Source organism: Acanthochromis polyacanthus, chromosome 8 (genome assembly GCF_021347895.1).
Source record: "Acanthochromis polyacanthus isolate Apoly-LR-REF ecotype Palm Island chromosome 8, KAUST_Apoly_ChrSc, whole genome shotgun sequence".
Taxonomy (NCBI): Eukaryota; Metazoa; Chordata; class Actinopteri; family Pomacentridae; genus Acanthochromis; species Acanthochromis polyacanthus.
The window spans coordinates 24,879,826-24,903,588 of NC_067120.1; the positions used below are offsets into that span (position 1 = coordinate 24,879,826).

Consider the following 23,763-nt stretch of genomic DNA (forward strand, 5'->3'; position numbering starts at 1 on the left):
GTTTTTGTACGACGGCGACAACGACCGACGCGAACCCCCCCCCCCAAGGCACCAATCCTAGGGGAAACACTGCAAAGTATTACAATTTTTAAGCTTTGATCCAGATTGTTTTTCTCGACAGAACATAATTAGTTGAACTATGGTTGGAAAGTTGTACACTAGCATTCAAAAGTTTGGGGTCACTTAGAAATGTCCTTATTTTTGAAAGAAAAGTGTTTTTTTCAATGAGGAGAATATTAAATGAATCAGAAATCCAGTCTAGACATTGTTAATGTAAATGACTATTTCAGCTGAAAAAGGCTGATTTTCAATAGAATATCTACATAGGGGGACAGAGGAACATTCCCAGCAACCATCACTCCTGTGTTCTAATGCTACATTGTGTTAGCTAATGGTGTTGAAAGGCTAACTATGATTAGAAAAGCCTTGTGCAATGATGTTAGCACATGAATAAAAGTGTGAGTTTCCATGGAAAACATGAAATTGCCTGGATGACCCCAAACTTTTGAACAGTAGTGTAAATCCAGCACTTCTGTCAGTTTTTGACATCTTCTGGCTGATGATCTAATTTTGGCAACATTTTTAAAAACATTAGATGCTTTTCAAATTGTAAGATGAGTTTTGGGTCTCAGAAGGTGAACATCCAAAAACTGTACTGTACTGTTGCATCTGGTATAAAAAGCACTTATGTTACAGTGGAGTTCTTCTCCTAAACATCTCTTAAAACAAGAGGTCAAACGCACCAGTGTATCCTGCTGAACGGAGTTTTGAGTGAGAGAGAAGCAAGGCATTACACTGCTCTTTCTATCTCGTTTTTCCATTTGTTACGTTTCTATTTGTGGCTCTTTTTACATGATCAAGTAAATGCAGTACTATCCATGTCTCCCTAGAGAGACAATCGGAAAATATGTGCTGTTATCCCCGTTTTGAAAAGGGCAAGCACTCCACCCTTTTTGAGGAGCACCTCTGACCTGACCTTAACACTGCTGGTTTCTGTCATCAGGAGAACAAGTTGTGAGAGACCATAACACAGGTCGTGGTTCATGATATAGACATAATTTACAGCCATGACTAAACATTCAACTGAGGCAAGACTGGAATGAATATTTCATATGATAATATTAATTGAGTCCAGCGGCACAGTGAATTATTCCTCTGTATGCAGTATTTTTGTTCACTGATTTCCGATTTGCTAAGTTAGAAAACTTCTATTTAAACCATTTTGGATTACAACCCAATAAAGTTGCTCGCGTGGTAGACAAGCACCTGTGTGTGAAAATGGATAAATGAGGAACACATCGTAAAGCGCTTTGTACAACCTAACTAAGGTTAAAAGGTGCTTTAAAAATACAAATTCTTTACCATTTACCAGTGCACTGAACACAACAAGCAGCCTATTGAAAGATACTCAAACACACACTGTTTAAAAAGGCATTGTGGGAAATGTAGGAGTGATTGGCTGAAGGAGACCTAGTTGAATCCGTGGGCTGAAGTTCTTAGTAACAGTATTTATAAGAGGATTTTTTTGGTACTGGCTTTTACCACAGTTGTCCCTGTGCATCTGCTTGCTGACAGCAGGATGGTTTGACTGCTCCATGAAGATATTGACATTAAACAGCTGCTAAATTGAAAGGAACATCAGTCTGCTCTTCAGTGTCACACTTTTTTTAAATACTGCTTTAGAAGTTTTCATGTCTAAATAAGAATATTAAAGAATAGCTTGTGAATTACCCCAGTGATTAATGTGTGGGAAAATGAAGCAGAAGGTACAATTTTGAAAAAAAAATGTCTACAATAACATTTAGACCCTTTCTAACAGTTTGTCTGAAAAATAACCAAATTTGTTTGTTTTTGTTGAGTAGCAAAAGGACAGAAGAGCAGTCAAGCTAGATCCAGTTTAAGAATAACAAATATTCATCCATCCATACACTGCTTAATCTTTATTAGGGCCGAGGAGGGGCTGGAGTCTATCCCAGCTGGTGGGGAACACCCTGAACAAGTCACCAGTCAATCACAGGGCTATGTGCAGAGACAAACAATCACACTCATGTTCATACATATGAAGAATTTAGAATGACCAGTTAACTTCAGCATGTTTGTGGGAGAAACTGGAGAACCTGGAGAAAACCCTCACATGCACAGATAGAACATGCAAACCCCTATACAGAAAGATCCCAGGAAGGTGGGGATGAGAACTGGGGATCTTCTAGCTACAAGGCAAAAGTGCTAACCACTACTCCACTGTGCAGCCCACAATAACAAATATGAATCCCATAATTGTAGATATGACACTGAGAGGGTCAAAAGAGTACAGACATACTAGGAATGTTATATGAAAAAAATGTTCCCACAAATACCAAAGACTTCAATGAAAAAATACCACAAAAAAGTAAATTTAGATTTCATTATAATTGTTTTATTTCAGATTCAGTTTTGGTAATCATGGAGTAGGACGATAGAAAAATGGTATCTTAGGAGAAACTCCAGACTTCATATTTTAACAAATATTTTCAAACATTCTTTTCTCCTAGTATTTTTTTCGATTTGATCTCAGGACAAATAAATTTACACAACTGAATGTTTTCACATTTTGTAAATGGATTATTTGAAAATTTGATGCATGGGATGTAAAATGTCCTCCAATTCTGGAATGATCCATAACTAAGGGACATCAAAGAAGAAGTCAGTCATGCCTCGGACATGTTGACTCCAGCTGACCCCCTCAGGGTGACCCGATCCAGTCCTAACTGCAGGCTTTGTCACAAAGGAGGGTTTTAAGCCTGTTCTTAATAATAGACAGGATGTCTTTCAATCACAATACCCATAACAATTTTCAATCTTTCCAAATGTGAGATATCTCAGTATACTAACAAGGTTTACCTTTTAAAGCTTTAAAACACAAATCTTTCCTGGAAAAATTCAATGCTAATCAATAAACTTGATTAACTGATTCGATGTGTACAGTTAATTTGATTCGTCTTGACAGTGTAGCATTTACAGATGGCTAAATGTGCTGCTGAGGTCGTGTCCTCAGCAGCACATTTATCACTTTTGACACACTCTAGTCTTGTGTTCTGTCTCACACATTAATATGCTGTTAAGTTTTCTTTGTCAGTCTGATCTGGTGGCAGCAACTTAATAAACAGAATGAAACATAAATGCACCAACATGCAGACGGACATAAAGCATTAATTTATTGATGTTTCTATGTCCAGGTTTATCACAATTTGCACATCTTTATTATACCCAAACCCACCTGAAAAGACCCAATACATTGTTGGTCACCTTCACCTCAACGAAACCTGTGGAGCAGGAGGCCTCCATGGCTGTGTCTTCGGCTTATATAGGCAGTTTGGAGTTTCATGGTTTATCTAATGCCAGCACTGAATCAGTTGTATGATTGTGGGGGTGATTTACATGCCAGCTAGCCACACAGTTGCAACAGTTTTGGTCAGTTGCAGGTAATGTTGGACAAGAACATTGAATTGTATTTTAGATGTCTTATGTTCAGACCTGCTCCATACTGAAGTGAAAGAAACACAAACATTCTGAAGCAGAATTTCACTGGTTTCACTGTGTGAGAAGACTCCAAGAAATTCAGGCTAAACTAGCATTTGGAGGAACCTTGATGAAAACACAAGTCCCACTCTTGTGAGATTCATCTCACTTAACTAATTCTAGCCTCCTTGGCTCCTTGGTCCTCTGAGTCATTGCAAAAAGACATCACAAGGAGTGTACCACAACGAGAGAGAGGACCGAGGATGGAGGAGGCTGCTGGAGGAGCTAGGAGGAGCCTCGTACCGTGGTATAAAGGAGGTATGACACACACCTGGAATATTCAATCCATGCTGGGAGCAGGACTGACAAATGTGCACCTGGAAAAGATGTCCATCCATCCATCCATCCAACCATCCATTATTTATACACCGCTTAATCCTCATTAGGGTCGCGGAAAGTTGGAGTCTATCCCAGCTGACAGGTCACCAGTCAATCACAGGGCTACACATAGAGACAAACAATCACACTCACATTCACACCTACGGACAATTTAGAATCTCCAATTAACCTCAGCATGCCCAAAAGGACGGAGCTGCACAGTGGCTTGGTGGTTAGCACTTTCTCCTAGAAGATCCCTGGTTCTCATCTTGGCCTTACTGGGACCTTTCTGCATGGAGTTTGATAAAATAAACTTTATTGATCCAACAATTGGGAAAGTTTACTGTTACAGTAGCTCCAAATGAGAGAAAAAATAGTTTAAGGTCAGTACAGAATAAATCGAACACACAGTGCAAAAACGCAGAGAACATTATATACACAGATTTTTTTAAGAAGACTATTTACATGAGGCTGAAAAATAACAGTTATTTCACATAAGTTGCATAAGCACGTTCCCCCTGTGCATGAGTGGGTTTTCTCCAGGTTCTCACAGTCCAAAAACATGCTGAGGTTAACTGGTAACTGTAAATTGTGTGTGGGCATGAATGTGAGTGTGATTGTTTGTACCACTATTAGTTACATTTCTGTTACCTTGACTCTCCTCTTCTCCTGTCTCCTCCTTCGCTCATATCACACAGAGGAGAGAAGAATGAGTAAAGCTCTATTTCCTTCTCCTCTCATACAGCAAACAGTTTTCAATACTGTTGTATGGTTTCAAAACACAAGATAGAAAATGTTAGTGAGCTTTAGAGGAGCTGTGAAGTGGATGTTGCTATTGGACAGGCTAAATGTTTCCTGTTTCGCCTAGCATACCAAAGTAAGCCAATAAACTCCTGAGGGCTGAACTACAAAGCAGGTTTAACACAGCCGGCCTTTCTGTGAGTAAGTCGGCTCAACAAAAACAGTCAGAGATAACAGATATTACAAAGGTGGCCATCAACTCTCTTTGTTAACTCTTTGTTAACTCACTGTCACAAGAAAGCAGATAAGCACATTTTCCCAAAACAAGTGAGGCCTGAGGATTGTACCATAAAGTGAAATCAGCATGCTTTCCCTTCATCGGTTCCCTAAACAGAACAACCGCAGTCAGATTACGTAATCACACAAAGCTGATTATCAGCCACCCACGGTTGGCACCAGATGACCGAATGCATGCAAGATATAATCCCAAACTAATATGAAGAGTTTTATAGGAATACACAGGCTAAAAGCAACTGTAAGAATGCAAGTCTTGTCCCGTCAATATTACTGCCTCATGCAGGACACAACCTGAACATAATTACAAATGTGTATTAGTTGCTTAAAGAAATATTTTCTATTCACGACTCAGTTAGATTATCATGATACAACACACAACCATGCAAAGAAATTACAGATATAGTCCCTTTTGCGACCTATAAAATATTGAAAGAACAAATAATCAAGTAGCCCAAAAACACTCTTGTGGTGAAGAGTAAAGGATGAATTCAGCAATCTCATTCTTATAGGACAGTTTCAGTCGAATTCTTTCATCTGCAATCTTGTGGACATTTAATAGTTTTGGGAGCAAGTAAAGAACAAATACAAAAACATCATTCAAACCAGTAAGTAGACTGATGGCAAATCTTACAGTCAAGAAGTACCAGGCTTCAGTGCTTTATCAATCTCTGTTTGAGGATTATATCTGTATATAAAGGCCGATAAGAAAAACAACAAAAAAAGGTTTTGAAAATGCAGCTTTTGAAAACCCACAGTCATCTCTGCGTTCTGAGCTCCATGGGATCTCTCAGGAATGGTAATAGTATTTTTCCAACTAAAGCGATTGGTCAGTAGATCAGCTGTTCAGCATCACTTACCATGGTGATGTACTGTGATAAGAAGTGAACCACCGTCATAGCCCTGAATACCCCGAGTTAAACCTGAAGCTACCTTGTTAATCTCGAATCCTATTTTGCAGTACAGAACTTTGAAGTTCAGTCTGCATTTCCTGTGTCTTCCCAGCTGTTAGTGTAACAGGGTCAGGCACCAGTGGTTGTGGGGTAAATATATATGCATTACTGTATTAGTAATACATATATATATATATATATATATATATATATATATACATAATATTTTATTGTTCATTGTTCTTATGTTTATTGTTATACTTACACAAAGTTTGGTCTGCCTCCCATCTGTTGTGTGGAACCTTTGCTGGGGGGGTCCCTGTACCCCTGCGTACACTTCTAGTCACAACACGCAGTTCCATAAATAAATTTTTCCCACCTACCGCTCCCCTTTTGTTCATGTGTTCTCAGAGAGATGTAAGTGAGATTGTGCAGTTGTAGTTTGTGTGTTTTTATAAGTTCACTTTCAAATTCCTATATGGTTATGCATTATTTAATTTCTGTAGGAGCACAGCTTTTGCGTGAACTAAGATTTCATGTGTCTTTTCCATCAGCTGTAAAGGGCTGTAATAAACAGAGATCGTCTCTGAAAAAGACAGATCTATGTGTTGGCTGAATTAACACAACACAGAGTAGAGAAGTCACTGGTTACACTGTCAGGAGCCTCTTTCACAGATTGCAGCACAGGACATCACGGTATCTCCTATCATTGACATTTCACCAATTAATACACCAAAAGCCTGTCTGTAAATTTGAAAGCAACAGTGGTTTTCAAAGGTTTGCCATTTAAGATCTGCAGGTCTGAAACAGAGCAGTGTTTGACAACCAGCTGCTGTGTCTTCCACAATTCAGACTCCAGCAGCTGGAAGTGAATGTACACTACCATTCAAAACTTTGGGGTCACTTAGAAATGTCTTCATTTTTGAAAGAAATTAACATCAATGAATATAACATTAAATGAATCAGAAATACAGTCTAGACATTGTTCATGTAGTAAATGACTATTCTAGCTTGAAACGATGGATTTTTTATGGATTATCTACATAGGGGTACAGTGGAACATTTCCAGCAACCATCACTCCTGTGTTCTAATGCTGCATTGTGTTAGCTAATGGAGTTGAAAGGCTAATTGATTATTAGAAAACTCTTGTGCAATTATTTTAGCATATGAATAAAAGTGTGAGTTTTCATGGAAAACATGAAATTGTCTGAGTGACCCCGAACTTTGGAACGGTAGCGTATTACAGACTGCAAGTTGGAAGAACATCCACAGACATGGACTTTAGTTGGATATCTACAGCATCTGCAGAGCAATATTTATTTTTTCTTCACATGGTCACAAACACACTCCTATTTGATTTGGTCTCATATGATTTCTTCACATATTACCAACTGTATTATCTGGTAACCTTTGACCTGAAAACATCAGTTTAAAGCATTTTTGACCTACTGCAAAAGAGTTTTGGTAAATCATGTGATTGAAAATTCTACCTGTAGACATTATTTTTTTGTATCAAAAAGCTACAAAGATGCTACATTCTATTTTGGGTATAATGGCAAAATAAGCTGCACTGTTTGTAGCTGTCCAGTAGGGGGCGGCAGCTCCCCTTCAAGAGTACATCCAGCATTTTAACAAGGTGGCTATTTGTCCAGGAGCTGAGGAGCCACTTCAAAGCTTTGATTCGGAGTGACTTTTACTTATTCCCAGAGGAAAATAGTCTAGATTATGTTTAAAAAAATCACATAGCCCTTTATCTCCACTGCAATGAGACCAAGCTCATCTGAACAGCACAAAGAAAATTTGAGAGGATATTTCTTCATCTGGTTTCCATTGTCTGTTATGTTCAAGTAAAAAAAACAAACAAACAAATAAAAAAACATCCTTTGGCTGGTTTTCAAAGTTTTTTCTCCCTGATTGGTGGGTGTGTCCTGGTTTATGTCCAGCAGTGGAGGACCAATGAGGTGAGCAGGGAGGCAGGAAATAGAAAGAGTGATGGGAAGATTGCCGTTGCTCCGCCACACTCCTTAGCGTTCTCCTGTTGGACAGTTTCAATGTATTTGTGTTAACAGATGTGCAACTATGACATGAATTCATTTATGTATATGTATGTATACGAGTAGTAGATGAATGGGGTTAAGTTTGTTTTTGATGAAACAATGGAAGTCTGAATTCATGTTTTTAAGACTGTCATCAGTACAGTGCAGTTTTAAGGTGGAAATGTGTCCTGTCCCCTTGCATACAAAACCACTATACAGGGTGTCCCTAAAATCTGGACACACAGGAAATCCACACATTAAATATGGCTTTGTTGAAAGAAAAAACAGTTGAACTGGTACTTCTCAGTGGACATAAAGGATGGACATATCAAAAGATAGGGTTAGCGTTAGGTGAGATATGTATTCCCATAAGGGAATAGGGTCCGATCCCTGTGAGGGGGTCGGAAGTGCACAGTCTGTTGTGGTCCACCACCAGGGCTCCGATCTCAATTCCACAGGTAAGTTTTTATTTTAAACTGTTTTTGTCTTATTATAGCCTTTTTTAGCTTTTAAAATGTTTTTGTCTTGTTGTAGCCTGTTTTAGCTTTTTAAATGTTTTCAACTTATAACAGGGGTGGCACATAATTTTGGCATTATCTTCCACTGGATGACTTTTAATTGGTTACAACTTGGCTTTGCTCACATCCTTGAGGACATCAAGCATGGTGGGTATTTCTGCTGGCCTTGAATCCAACACTGTCTGACCATCAATGGATATACTGAAAGACAGGGTTAGGGTTAGGGAAGTGATTTTTGGCGGCTAGCAGGAATTTTAGCCATGATCTGTTCTTTAGTTTCGGCTGATACATTTGGTCATCCAAAATGGGGTTTTGGGGTTTGTCCATGGCACTGCATGTTTCTTTAAATTTCTTAACCACCTTCACCACCGTGGAAAAGCCAAATGGAATCCTCCTTGGATGATGGGTATTCATTTTATCTGCTATCTTTAGATATGTCCATCCTTTATGTCCACTGAGAAGTACCAGTTCAATTCCTTCTTCGTTTGAGAAAACCACATTTAATCTGTGGAGGCAGAAAATATGTAGTTATTGAGATTTCCTATGTGTCCAGACTTCAGGACTCTGTATTGTGCTTTCCATTCATGTCACGGTGTAGTAGTGTTGTGTTTGTTTTTACTTCATGTTTAACTTGTGAACAGTTCACTCTGCAATGTGTTCACAGTGTTGTCTGGGGGCTGCTGACTGCAGGGACTCAGCACTGACCTTTGGGTGGTAGGCATGGCAGGACTCTGGACGACGTCGCACCTTCTGAGATTTCATCCTGTTGCACTTCACTGTGGCGTTATGTTCACAGACATTAAGGATTACAGAGTAGTCATTGCTAATAAATAGATCTTCTGTTTGTTTGTTTTTTAAATGTGATACTGCCTCTACATGTGTTGAATAAAGAGAGAATAATGAAGGAAGAATGACTACACAAACAGCTGTTTAATCAAAATTTTCACTGTTGGGGAGTCTCATTAATCAGAGCTGTAGTCCTCATCATTGTGAAGTTATATATATATTTTTGGCAGACATTTCAACCTGTGACAGATGTAAAAATACAGAGCAAAGAAAACGAGGCAAAACTCATAATGAAGGAGTTTTAGTATATTCTTCTTTAGTCTATTTAAAAAGGTCTTAATCCTTCTGAAAAGTCATTTTTATTTATTATCCCACTTGAACTTTTTTTATGGCTCTTATCCAGGTTGTTTTCTCCTAACTAGATGATTGCTTGTGTTGTACATCGCTTTGGATAAAAGGGTCTGCTAAATAAAATTGTAGAATTGTAAAATTGTAGATTAAGTCTTTTTCTGTGTGAATTCAACAGACTACAGTTACCCTTAAAAAAAAAATCCTAATTGTTCCATGGCTCTCTAAACCTGAGTGGAAATCTGAATCTCAGCGCCTTGACTGACAACTAACAAATGTTTCTAGAAGGGCAATCTGTTAACTTCCTTCATGATTGTCCATGGAGTTACATGACATACTGTGGTGCAATGAGGAGCATTTGGCGCAGCGCTGACCTATGTGTGAACTGAAGAGCAGCTAAAGAACATAAAGCTAGCCTAGGCACGCTAGACCCAGGTCTGAAGATGCAAGGGTCTAGGAACTCTCGACAGGGAGGGAGGCGGGCTAAAAGGTTGTCTTTCAAATCACTCTGCAGCAATTGGGTAGGTATACAATCAATCAGCGCAACGAATAGGCTGACGTAGTTCCTAGAGCACCGGAAATCAGAGGATGCGGGAGTTCGGTGAAGCCTTATTTATACAGTCAATGGGTGAAGCTCAAGTATATTACAGACATGTTAACAGAAAGATTATTCAGAGTCGGTGCTAATGGAGCTCAATGACTGTTGTCGTTTTTGTTGTCGACCCCGGCAGAGAATTAAATTAGTTGTCGTGAGTTGTTTAGCGCGGCTAGGCTAGTTGTTTCCGGTTGTTTCTGTCAGAATCGTCGCACCTCTGTCGTCACTTAGTTACGCCCGCCTTCTGACTCTACACTTCATGGTGATCCGTCGGCCAGTTTTAGGAGCATCCAACCTCGAGGCTTACCGAGGGTAACTAGACCCACCCTGGCAGAGAATTAAATTCGTTGCCGTGGGTTGTCTAGCGCGGCTAGGCTAACATAAAGCATCAGCACAAATAGAATTTTCCAAACTGAACCAAGTGATGTTCTTCTTGCAGTCAGACTGCCCGTCTATATCCAGCAGGGGTCAGTGTAGTTGTTGTTTAACAAGTGAAGGATATATTTGATCTCTTTGGGTTCCAGCAGGATGGGTCCATACTGACGAGAGCAGTCACAGTCAGCCTGAGTCACAACCAGAACCAAGTTACTGTCAGGAATCTGTTGCACCACAAACATCCTGAAACACACAAAGGTTACAGTCAGTCACTTCTTAACACTCAGTCATTTCATTATCAATTTAATTGTTGTTAAATAGCCAAATTTACAACAAGAAAAGCACTCAGAGAGCGCAGTACTCCGCCAAGGCTGCTCAGTTGTCGTATGATATCCCAGAGGAAAAGAAAATTCAAAAAGAGATCTCAAAAATGTTTCATTTACTTATCCTAGACAACTTTGATATCTGTGTGACACCAAACTCAGACTAAGGCTTATTTCTCCTGTGTCTCATTTTTTCCTCCAGAGCAATAAGATGCACTAAATCTCAGTTTAGTCTCCTTTAAAGTTTCAGAAGAGATCTCAACAAGCTCTAATATAATGCTCAGAGTTTCTCAACTTTTGTGTCTCTTTGTGATCTCAGGCAGAGAAATCAGAGAGCTCTCTCTAAGAACTCAATCTGTTCTCATCCCAGCTTCAGTTCATGCATCTCATACTAAGCTCAGAGAGAACAAATGAAGAGATCACCACAAGCGCTCATTGAATTCTCAGACTCACATCAACGTTTTGGTTGTTTTTAATCATCTATCATGTTGACTTTATTATAATCCACATGATTTTTTTTAAATTAATTAATAAAGATTCAGATTACTTTATTCATCCCAAAAGGGAAATTCATTTGTCTGTCAGCTCATCGACTATTTGCTATAGAATTATAAAGCCTGATCGCTGTGGGTACAAAGATCTTCTATATCTCTCGGTCCTGCAGTCCAGAGAGAGGCCCATCACGATATTATGAGTGGATGATCCGTGTTGTTTAGAATGATAAATCCAGTCGAGTGGGAGGAGAGGGTGACATGATTGAAGTCACCATATATTATTATAAGTGCCTCAAGATGTTTAGGCTGTATCCTGGCAACTTCTTATTTGTTGCAGCATTTGTAAGGTGTGTACATGTGTGTGTGCATGTGTGTGTATAGGGCGGCATAGCTCAGTGGGTAGAGTGGCCATCTCGCAACCAGAGGGTTGCGGTTTGATCCCCGGCCCATTGTGCTCATGTTGAGGTGTGAGTGAGTCTCACATATTGCTCTGTAGTATTGCTCATCTTCTTTTCCAGAGGAGAAATAAAGGAGCCATTAAAAACACTGTATTGAGATTAGCAAGTTATCTCCCAGAAGTCTCAAGTATGACTCCCTCTAATTATCCTGTCTCACCTATTTCTCCTAGTGGATTTTAGGAGAAACATATGAGAAACATTTTAGACAAAATAGAAACTAAAATGAGGCTGACATGAGAATCTCAAATTTGTCTCCTGAGCTGTAGAAGAGCAAGCTTTGAGCAGTAAAATTTTCCTCTGGGGGATAAGTCCCAATAAATTGATTTGTACTCGCAATCATGTGATTGTCACAATTACCTGGTGAAGTATTCACCAGATTTTCTTCTTCAGACTTACAGCTCATCAGGTTTGCAGATATAGCATTCTCTCAGAATTCTCTGGAATCAGCATCACTCAGAGAAAGTTTGGTCATTAAAAGAACAGGTAAAAGGGTGCAGCTGATTTAAATCCCAAACTCTGAACAGAACTTCCTCCGGAGCAGGTTATCTGTCCAGCATAAGTTACTATGCTGATCTAACAGTGTAAAAAGACCTTAGTGACACTGAAAAGTGTCTGTTTGTTATAGGCTAGTTTACACGAAATTTAACTTTACATCAAAGTTAACCTTTTCAATCTGCTATTTGTGGTGGACGTAAGGCATAGGTCTCCTCGGAGACTCTGCAGCAACTAACTTTTGTTTTGTGTTTACAATAACCAACAAAAGCAACCACAAGTTGAGAGAGATGAAAGTGGACATGACAGAAATAGAACAAGGGGCAGGGTGCATAAGGTCAGTAGGATGTATGATGCTTGACAATGTGTATGAAGAGGTTTTCAACCAGTTATTCCAGACTAATCCCTGATGAACATGAATGCCCAGAAATCAGGTTGTGAATACAGGAGTCTGTGTAAAGTTAGAAGTCAGGAAATGTGTGTTTGTGTGTGTGTGTGTGTACGCGTGTGTGTGTGTCATACTTCTGACAGCGCCCACATTTGATGATGCTGTTGGCCTCTCTGATAGACGAGTCATACATGAAGCCAGGGTATGCCGTATCACAAGGTTGCAGGGCCTCCACCTTCTTCTGCTTATGAGCTGAGAAACATACACACAAACACGCACACACACATATGTTGCACAACATTACTACACTTGTGACAACTAGCACTTGTTTTAAGTGTGAACTCATCGAGTAAGAACAGATGATTATAACAGTGTTCATCCAATTTCTGTTTATGTTTCTGTGAGAAGATTTGCTCTTTACGACCACACACACACGCATGCACGCACGCACACATACACACACACGCACGCACACACTGATACACATTGTACTCACATGTGTGATAGCCAGCTTTGGCTGGATGGATACAGATGAAAACAGAACACACCGTGGAGATGATGGTGACAGTCGATGATGGAAAGATGATGATGACGATGAGGCAGTCATTGGTGATTGTAAATGAGACATAAAGTATTTGTATTGTGAATGATATAAAAAAAGCACACATCACACATGTTTGTCTGTTTACAACCCCTCTGATAGAAATTACTTTTCTAAAAAGTAATTTCTGTCAGATATAATCTACATTTAGTTTTCTATGTATTTATTCTGATTTCTGATTTGCTGTTGTTTAGTAAATGTTTTAAAGTCTGTATTCTGTGTTATGTCATTGTTGAGATTATTGACATAGGAGTCATACCTGCACAGAGCTCAACTCTCTATGTACTGAGTAACATTGTCTTCAACGCCCTCACTTTCCAGCCAAAAATACATTTTGCAGAGGTTGTGGTGACTGTATGGATAATTTAAAGTTCATATTATGTACATAAATTAATCAATTAGTTATCTTAATTGAGAGAAATTATGGACATATTGAAGTAGAAGTATGACTAGTCAAAATTTAAGTGCAGATATCTCAAATGAAGTTACAACTAGTCATAATTCAGCTTCAGATACTGAGATGGTGGATATCTGCAACTGAATTGAAGATATCTGTAATGACAGAATGTATACAAATGAATGGTAAAAGAGACTTCCTTTGTCCTGGATGAATGGTAATGTGGATATCGAAAATGTTCCTTTTGACCATAGAGAATGGAATTATGGGTATGTGCGATATGTATCCAGTCCACTGCATGCGCTTGTCAGTTCATTTAATAGTTGTTGAGAAATTTCAGTCTGGACCTAAGTGAAGGATTAGTAGCTCAACAAGAGCACACATACTGACTGCGATTTGATCATAACATGATTTTGCAGTGAAACATCACAGAAGCAGAGGAGACCTCAGCCTGATGAACATCACAACATCTTACCGTCCACAAAATAGTCTGAGTGCCAGAGACCACAGAAGTTGAAGTCCAGCAGGAACCTGAAAGGAGACACAAACATCTTGTTAAAAATGCCATATTGTAACATTGTTTTTCTCTTCACAGCCCTTCAGTCAATCAATTAAGTGCCATGCCATTCAGCGTAGGTGATTATTTCTCTCCATCTAATCCGATCTTTTGCTTTCTGATTTGTGACAGTTGTCCGTTCCATGTGTAGCCGTGATGTCAGTCCATCTATCATTTTCATTCTCTGTCTGAATCGGCCCCTTTTCACGTTAATTTTTCCTGTTGTGAGAATATATTCCTGGGTCTCTTTCCTCATGATGTGTTCAGTTCAAAATATTCATATCAGTAACATTACTTTGCCCCTTTTAAGATATCTAAAAAGGACAATCAAAATTGAGGGAAATTACTTAGATTAACTACTCCTATTAAACGGCAGATAACCCGAGTTACGAGTCATAATTCAGCTGCACATACTAGATTTCTTCTCCTTATACACTAGGTTTGGGGTGATCCAGACAATTTCAGCTTTCCATGAAAACTCACACTTTAATCCATGTGCTAACATAATTACACAAGGGTTTTGTAATCATCAATTAGCCTTTCAATATGATTAGCTAACAGTGTTTTCTTTCAAAAATAAGGACATTTCTAAATGACCCCAAACTTCTGAACAGTAGTATAGATGACAATGGTCTGCACTTATACAGCACCTTCCTACCTCAGTGGTACTCAAAAAGCTTTATAATGTGTTTCTCATACAGCTGTTCACACATACATTTACACACAAATGTTGGCAGAGTTTCCATGCAAGGTGCTTGCCTGGCCCGGGCTGAATGTCTTGCCCATATTTGGCAGAACCACCAACCTTGCGATTAGTGGGCAACCTGATCTATCACTTGAACCACAGCCACCTATAGTGTGGAACTACGATTTTCATTTTGCAATCTAACAACTTGGATCCACTGATCTTATTATAATGTTTATAAAACTACATTTCTCAGAGGTGGGGAGTTCTACTCCATTAATGTGAAATATATACACTGGACATGTCATCCTGTTTAAGGCTACTGCATCTTTCACACTACCTGCAAAAGTGTGTACTGGATGTATGTGTTTTAAAAATAATCACTGAATGACTACATATTTTTAAAACCCACTTTAATTATGCAGTGTCTGCTGGTTCAACTGCTGGTTTACGCAGGGAACAACCATTAAAAGATATTAATGCAATCTCATAAGAACAAACCATTTCTCGATCAATATGAGAAGTGGCTGATTTAAATCTGATTTGATTCATTGATGCCTTAATAAAGAAAGTTTCTTTTTTTGCAGTTATAGGGCAGGTGAAAATTTTACATACAAACTATAGGATGGTCTTATGCTTCACTACATACTAAACAAGAAAAGCACTCAGAGAGCGCAGTACTCTGCCAAGGCTGCTCAGTCATTGTATAATTTCTGACATGAAATCTTTAAAAAAATTTGTGATCTGCAGTGGCCAATTTATAGTAGGATCACAATCATGTGATCATCATTAGGCAGCTGACGTAGTGTTCCCTTGTAGTCATAGTTACAGTGATGCAGGGCCACTGTCTTGCAATGATACAGAAATCTTTAACAAATCCATGGATCCAGACTATAAGCTTGCATCACTGCCAAAATCTAATCATTTGATCCTTGTGTCATCTCTGACCTTCTGTGAAAATTTCCTCCAAATCCGTTAGTCTATTTTTGAGTAATGTTGCTAACGACAGACAGACAGACAAACAAACGCAGATTGTCACATAACTCCACTGCGTTCCTTGGTGGAGTAATCATCCTGCCAGTGAATCCTCTGTGGCATGGATGGCACCAAATTTCTGGAGATATGTCTTATCATTCTTCAGAGACAATTCTTTTTCAGCTGCCCTTTTCTGGAGGGGTTCTGTTGCTTTACAACATACTTGATCAGGTCATAGTTTTCACTTTTTTCTTCTTTAGAAATGCTTGCGTGATCTTGGAAGCATGCTTTGGATGACTATCATGCTGTAAAATTCATCTTCTTCAAGCTTCTGCAGACTGGGAGTGAACTTGACAGCCAGTATTTTGGTTTATTCACAGATATTTATGGTGCTATCTACAAATATCTTCTCATCAACACGTTTGTCAGTTTGCAATCCAATATCATCAAACTACCACCTTCGTACTTCACTGTCAGGACTATGTATTCACTGTGACGGTCCTGCTCAGGTTCAGACCAAACATGCTGGACCCCATCAGAACCCAACAAATTTACAATGGTCTAATCTGACCAAGCAATGTGCTCCCTTCATTCATTAGGCATGTTTTAATGTTCTTAGCAAAGGATCTTAAGTCTTTTAGTTTACAGTCAGAGCAAGCGAAGTGTTTTTTTCTTGGATGCCATCAGTAGGGATTGATATTACGCAGTGCCCCTCTCTGAGCCACCACAGAAACTCTATTTCCACTGATAACCCATGCCAATTTGAAGTATTTGTCTGTCTGTTGTTGTCTGTTTATTTACAACTAACCTGGATGAGTCCTGTCCATGGTGTTATTTTAATTAGCTCTGATTAGTGGTACCAAGGATAATTTTTTCCCTCTTGATCCCTTCTCAAACTGTGTTTCTACAACTGCTTAGTTGGTCATCAGTCTTTATGTATGCTTCATGTTTGTGAAGTCTCACTGTCACTTTTCAGTTCTACAGATTGTTTTCCAGCTCATTTCATTACAATGTCCATGTGGTCAGGGGAGTGTCAGTGATCACAGATGTATTCCCTTTTGTTGCATTGAATTTCTACTTTGTAGCCTGTATTTTCAATATAGTTTTTCGTCTAGTTTTTGATTTTGAAAGTTCATAAGAGAAAAAATAATCTACTGTTCAGCTATGAAGCAATGTGATTACTGAGAGATGATACAATTTGGAATTAACTGACGTGACATTGAAGTAACATTGCACTGTGGTATGCAGTAGAACATAGTAGTACAACAGTCACAAGGGGTATTTTGCTGTTAGCTTTACTTGTGTGATATTGTCAATGCAGGACATTTGCTTGTAATGTAGTACTTTCACAATTTGGTACAACATTTAATTACGTGGATCTGAGGATTTCTGCTACTACTAACAGCCCACATCCTTGCTTAATACTTACATTAGTGCATTGGAGAAGAGCCATCTTATCACAGCCACAATACCATAAAATGGCTGCAGGAGGAAAAGGGAAAACAAGAATTTAATACTTTGTGGGTTTTTTTGTTAACAAGTTCTTCTATTTCTTGACAATTCGAGAAAAACTAATTTGGGCCCCAGTATGGGGGCTACTATTAGGACTTATACATACACTACAGTTCAAAAGTTTGGATTCATCCAGGCAATTTCATGTTTTCCATGAAAATTCACATTTTCATTTATGTGCTAACATAACTGCTCAAGGGGTTTCTAATCATCAATTAGCCTTTCAACACCATTAGCTAACACAATGTAGCATTAGAACACAGGAGTGATGGTTTCTGGAAATGGACCTCTGTGCCTTGACGTAGATATTCCATTAAAAATCAGCTGTTTCCAGCTAGATTAGTCATTTACTACATTAACAATGTCTCGATTGTATTTCTGATTCATTTAATTTTATCTTCATTGAAAAAACTGCTTTACTTTCAAAAATAAGGACCTAAGTAATAAGGACCTTCCTAAGTGACCCCAAACATTTGAACGGTAGTGTAGCTATGACTATACAATTTCTATAAAAGCTCTGTTTTTAATAGTGACGAACTGCGTTGAATGGCAGTGATGAGACTCACACTGAGCAGTGGACGAGCGCTGCTGGCGTGATGGTGGCTGTTCTTACACATCGCCTGGTAGTCAAACAACGACACTCTGCAAACAAATATTAAAGTTAAATTCTTTAACATTTGTGGAGAGAAAAGGTAATCCTTAAACTTCATATCATTAAGGTATTTAATCAAAAGTGATTTTTTTTTAGAAAACCTGTCTGATCCAGTCATACTTTTTAAACATTTCCATCCTGATCAGCGACGCCATGACAGACCCATCCACCTCTCCAAAGAAACGACCAACCTGGAGAAGACAACATAAAGGTGAATATTTGAAATTACAATTCAGAAGAAACTTGAAACATACAGCCATGGCCATAAGTTTGGACACAAGTACCATGACGCTTGTGAATCTTAGAAAATACCACAAAATTGTCACTTACAATACAGTACACAACTCCTGAGAACTATATTAAGTTTCATATTTTAAAAAAACATCAAAAGAGTTTGGTGTCATTTTGTTATTCTTACCAAATTCGGTTGTGAAAGTACTGCATTTTTTTGTTATTTTCTTCTAATATTATGTTTTGAGAACAAAGTTGTTCCAATTGTTGGAATTTATTGATAATATTATATCCCTTGTTGATTTGTTGACTAATTAAACTGGTGCTGTCAAAAAATATTAGTTATGTTCTGTAATAGACATCAAAACAGACATAGTAAGTCATGCTGTGTCCAAACTTATGGCCATGGCTGTACATGGTTAAAAGCAACAGTGACAATCGATTTTAAACAGGAAGTAAAAAATTGTTTCCCTTCTGCAAGTCCAATGTTTTGCTGGTCCCACTGCCAACACTGACATCCTCCCCTGTCATATTTGCTATGGTCACAATGAACAATAATACATTTAATTTGTATAAAGCAGTTCTGAACAGGTGGGTCTTGATGAGTGATTTGTAAGTGGTCAGGTCAGTGCCGTCATGGATGTGTTGATGTAGGTAGTTCCAGAATGTGAGGGCAGATATGGAGAAGGCTCTGGCACCCCAGGGAGAGAAGGTTTGCATGAGAGGAACGGGAGGAAGTGTGGCGGTGGAGCAGGTCTCTGAGGTATGGGGGCTTGGCTATGGGTCTTTGTGGCCTTTGTGGGTCAGAACGAGGACTTTGAACTGGAAGCGGTGTGGGACAGGGAGCCAGTGGGGGTTTTGAAGGACAGGATGATGTGTTCATGGGAGTGGGTGAGGAGGCGGGCTGTGGAGTTCTGTATATACTGACTTTTATTGAGGACGTTTGAAGACAAACCATAGAGAATGTTGTTGCAGTAGTCAATTCGGGATGTGATGAATGCGTGGCTGAACGTTTCAGCAGCCGGGAGCAAGAGTGAGTTGCGGAGGCGGGTGATGTTTTTGAACTGAAAGAAGGCGGTCCTGGTGATCTGTTTGATGTGTTGTTCGAATGTGATTGAACAACACATCAAGGTAATCTATTCCCAGATTATGGATGTGAGGTGATGGGTCAGAGTGGAACTGTCAATGGTCAGGGCAAAGTTGTCAATGTTTTTGGTGAGGGATTTGGGGCAGATGATTATTATGTCCGATTTGTCATAGTTTAGTTGTAGAAAGTTATTTTGTATCCATGTATCCATGTTTGTAATTCACTAAGGCAGTTGGTCAGGGTGGAGCAGGTTGTTGGTGTCAGGGCCTCCTCCTCGTCCTCGCTTCTACCTGGCATCCTATAGCCTTTTCCCCACTTTTCACTCCTCCTCCTCCTCTTCTTCCTCCAGTCTCTCTTTCTCCTGTCCAGATTAGTTCCAGGTGGTGCGCGTCCTCGCGGCTGCCTCCACTCTGCAATCATCCCAGTTCTGGTCTTCAGGCAGCTGGTCCGCATTCCAGTGATTACACACCTCTGCAATAAAACACCGGTTCATCCTCCCAGACTCCGCCAGATTGTTGAGCTTGATCTATCAGTCAGTTCCGTCTAGCCGCGTTAGCACATTCTCTGAAGTGCGTAGTTTTGTGTCTAACGTTTTTCTCTCTGTTCTCCTCTCCCAGAGGACTCCACTGCCTGGACCACTCCTGCCCAGTCTGCCGCCTTGCCTCTGCTTTCGGATCCCTGTCGGCTCTGCGTCGCTCTTGGTTTCTCCTCCCCTCTTCGGCTCCCTCCTGTCCAGTCGGTTCTTCTGCCCCTCTGCCTCGGACTCTGCCGGCACCAAATCCCCTCCGGTTCCCCTACTGTGGTCCTCCGCGGCCCCTCCTGGACCAAGCGCCCGGCTCCGGCTCCCCCCGGTCCTCTGGGTTCCCCCCTCCCAAGAAAAGATCCCTCTGTCTGTGAAATAAAGTGAATCTGTCGTGCCAGTCTGCTGTGGTTCTCTTCTCGAGTTCGTTCCAGATCCGTGACAGTTGGGGTGATGGATTTTGTTGAAATATAGATCTATATGTCATTGGCATAGCAGTGAAAATGGAGACCATGTTTATGCATGATGTTGCCAAAAGAGAGGATGTAGAGGATGAATAGGAGGGGGCTAAACAATCTATGAAATATATGTATAAGTCATAATAAGCTACTTACACAAACAGCTTGTGTGATGTTTTCTGAGAGGACACTCAAACTGAGTTTTTCACAGAACAGGAAAAAGCTACAAGCTGCGCAGACACCAAAACCAAAATCCGTGCTCAGCAACTCGATTTTCCTACATACACTGCATTCAAGCTGCTGCACAGAAGTTGTCAGCGGATAGATACCCTGTCCTCTAGTAAGAAATTGTTTCAGTATGATATTCCCTGTAAAGCCACAAACTGTGATTTTTACATTTTTGTTATGTGTGGAGGGCTCCTTAGGGAAGTGTTTGCAGCAAGACGCAACTCCTTCCAGAGTAAATCCTAAATGACATTATCTACACTGCAACTAATCAATCTGTGGTGAAAATTACTCTATAAAATGAAAGGCTGGTTGTAGAATAAAAAATACCAGGAGGTTTGCGCAGGAATATAGAAGAAAAGAAACATTTCACAGTGATTTTAAGTCTTTCCTGTGTGTGAGTGTCTGCAGTGTTCTCTCTGGCCCTCAGCAGCAGCAGCAGAGTCTCTGAATTATTCAGAGCGTTTTGTCTCAGCGGCTCTGTTCACGTTTACAAGCTGCTCTCTGCCCACACTACATCTTCTTCTGAACAGGAATTTCCCGGCAGCCTCAGAGGACTTAGAGGTTGCTGAGTGTTAGCAGTCAGATGCTGCTTACACTGAAACTTGACCCTCTGGTTTCCTCACAGGAGCAGCTGCAGCAGAGGGTAAACATACTGGAATAAACAGAAAGTAGAAGAAACACAAGCGCTAGGAGGTCTGCAGACACAAAGCACCAAACCATTCATCCATTATCTATACACCGCTTAGTCCTCATTAGGGTCATGGGGGCTGGAGCCCATCCCAGCTGACTTACGGTGAAGGCAGGGGACACCCTGGACAGGTCAGCAGTCTATCGCAGGGCTACACACAGAGACAAACAATCACACTCACATTCACACCTATAGACAACTTAGAATCATCAGTTAACCTGAACATTTTTTTAGAATGTGGGAGGAAGTCGGAGTACCCATGTATGCACAGTGAGAACATGCAAACTCCATGCAGAAAGATCCCAAGAAGGCTGGGACGCAAACCAGGGATCTTCTAGCTGCAAAGCAAAAGTGCTAACCACTAAGCAGCCCAGCACCAAAACATAACAGTGAAAATTACGCAGGTTTAGTTCTCCTTCCTGTCTCTATGCTTCAGCCATAACCACCTCATTATATTCGGACCGCACTAACACCTTCAGAGTTCTAATAATGGAGCATATTCAAGAAATCTTATACTACAGTCATGGAAAAAACTATTGGACCACCCTTGTTTTCTTCAATTTCTTGTTCATTTTAATGCCTGGTACCACTAAAGGTATATTACCTGAAGAATACAATGAACATGAAAAAAAATGCAGCTGATTAATACTTTGTCATATTGACATCCATCCATCCATTCTCTATACACCGCTTTATCCTCACTAGGGTCGCGGGGGGTGCCGGAGCCTATCCCAGCTGACTTACGGTGAAGGCAGGGGACACCCTGGACAGGCCGCCAGTCTGTCGCACCTATGGGCAATTTAGAGTAATCAATTAACCCCACCATATTTTTGGACTGTGGGAGGAAGCCTGAGTGCCCGGAGAAAACCCACGCATGCACCGGGAGAACATGCAAACTCCATGCAGAAAGATCCCAGGCCCATGCTGGGATTTGAACCGGGGATCTTCTTGCTGCAAGGCAAAAAGTGCTAACCACTACGCTCCACTGTGCAGCCCCATATTGACATGCTTAAGCTTAATTGTATTCCCAGGGTATATAAGAGGCCATTTCATGTCATAAGCAGCACTGCACATGCAAAGGCCTAGAGTGGTTTCCTGCTTACATTCTTGCTGTAGCACGACTCAGAAGTTGTCAGCTCTCCCATAATGCCTAAAACAAAAGAATTATGTGAAGCCACAAAGGCAGTCATCTTGGCACTGCTGGAAATTGGCATGAGTGAGAAACAGGGAGCTGAAAAAAAATGAAGTCAAAAAAATGAATGTTTTGATCATGATACTACCAAATTGCTAGCTATTCACGGCAGGAAACGTCTTTCTACCCCGTGCATTCATCCGTTCCTGCATCAGGAATCACCCTCAGACCTCCAGGGACCTTAAAAATGAGTAGGCACTGTGGAAAAATGTGACTTGTTTGGCAAGGACAGTTCAAAACCGACTTGTTGATGCTGGTCTGAAGTCATATGGGCCATGGCAGAAGCCTTTCGTTAACAAAAGGCAGAGGACAGCCTGGTTACTCTTTGCTGGGGATCACAAGGATTGGACTTTTGATGTTTGGGCTAAGGTTCTGTTCGGTGATGAATTCAGTTTCAGTTGATGCCCACTTCAGCCAACTTACTGGTTAGGAGGAAGCCTGGAGAAGCCTACAAACTAGACTGTCTTGCCCCTACAGTAAAACATGGGGGTGGATCAGTGACGATCTGGGGTTGTTTCAGTATGGATGGAACAGGGCAAATGCAATTGTGTGGAGTGCAAATGAACCAGATCATGTACATGGCTACTCTTGAAAACAGTCTTCTTCAATTAGCTGTAAAACTCTTTCCTGCCTCCAGTGACTTCTTTTTCCAACAAGACAATGCCTCTTGCCACACGGCTAGGTCAGTTAAAGCCTGGATGGAGGACCAGAACATTAGAACCATGCCTTGGCCTGCTCAATCACCAGATCTAGATCCAATTGAAAACCTGTGAAAAATCACCAAATGCAAAATGAAAAGCTAAAAGCCCAAAAACAAAGCAAATTTGTTTGAATTTGTGCAAATGGAATGGGCTGATGTGACAGCAGAACAATGTCAGAAGCCGCATGGCTGCAGTCATCAAAAACAATGCTTATGCAATCAAGTACTAACTCCTGTGTGTATCACATGATTAAAACAGACAGAAAAGAAAACATAGAATGCCTAAAAGCATTGTTTTTGGCAGTACAATGCCATAGCTATTGATGTAAGAACTTAAGTGATTTTGGTTATTATCAAGAAAACCATGGAAAATGGCAAGATATCAGCTCTGAAATTAAACTCATGAGCAATTTTTTGCTGTTATCAATATATTTGTCCAAACAAATGTACCTTTTTTGTCGTGTTCGTTGTATTCTTCAGGTAATATACCTTTAGTAGTACCAGGCATTAAAATGAACAGGAAACTGAAGAAAACAAGGGTGGGCTAATAATTTTTCTCATGACTGTATCTCTAGCATAAAAATTATTTGAGAGCACAGATCACAAAAGATGCTATAATCCATTCATTTATGTGTTTTACAGTCCTCCACCATGCACCATGCA

The 23,763-nt window shown here is 40.1% G+C and overlaps 1 protein-coding gene across 1 annotated transcript in view; it reads right to left on the reverse strand.

Moving 5' to 3' along the window:
* Positions 1-1,791: 1,791 nt before the first annotated feature.
* The window catches only part of LOC110959661 (voltage-dependent calcium channel subunit alpha-2/delta-4-like), a 124,711-nt gene continuing 102,739 nt past the window's right edge, over positions 1,792-23,763 (reverse strand). The window contains exons 31-38 of the mRNA XM_051951590.1: positions 18,117-18,187; positions 17,911-17,986; positions 17,262-17,314; positions 14,092-14,147; positions 12,753-12,870; positions 10,591-10,706; positions 9,065-9,147; positions 1,792-7,840 (exon numbers count right to left, since the gene is read on the reverse strand). Of these exons, the coding sequence (XP_051807550.1) occupies positions 7,739-7,840; positions 9,065-9,147; positions 10,591-10,706; positions 12,753-12,870; positions 14,092-14,147; positions 17,262-17,314; positions 17,911-17,986; positions 18,117-18,187 (675 nt within the window). The 3' untranslated portion in view covers positions 1,792-7,738. The remainder of the gene's footprint in view (positions 7,841-9,064; positions 9,148-10,590; positions 10,707-12,752; positions 12,871-14,091; positions 14,148-17,261; positions 17,315-17,910; positions 17,987-18,116; positions 18,188-23,763) is intronic.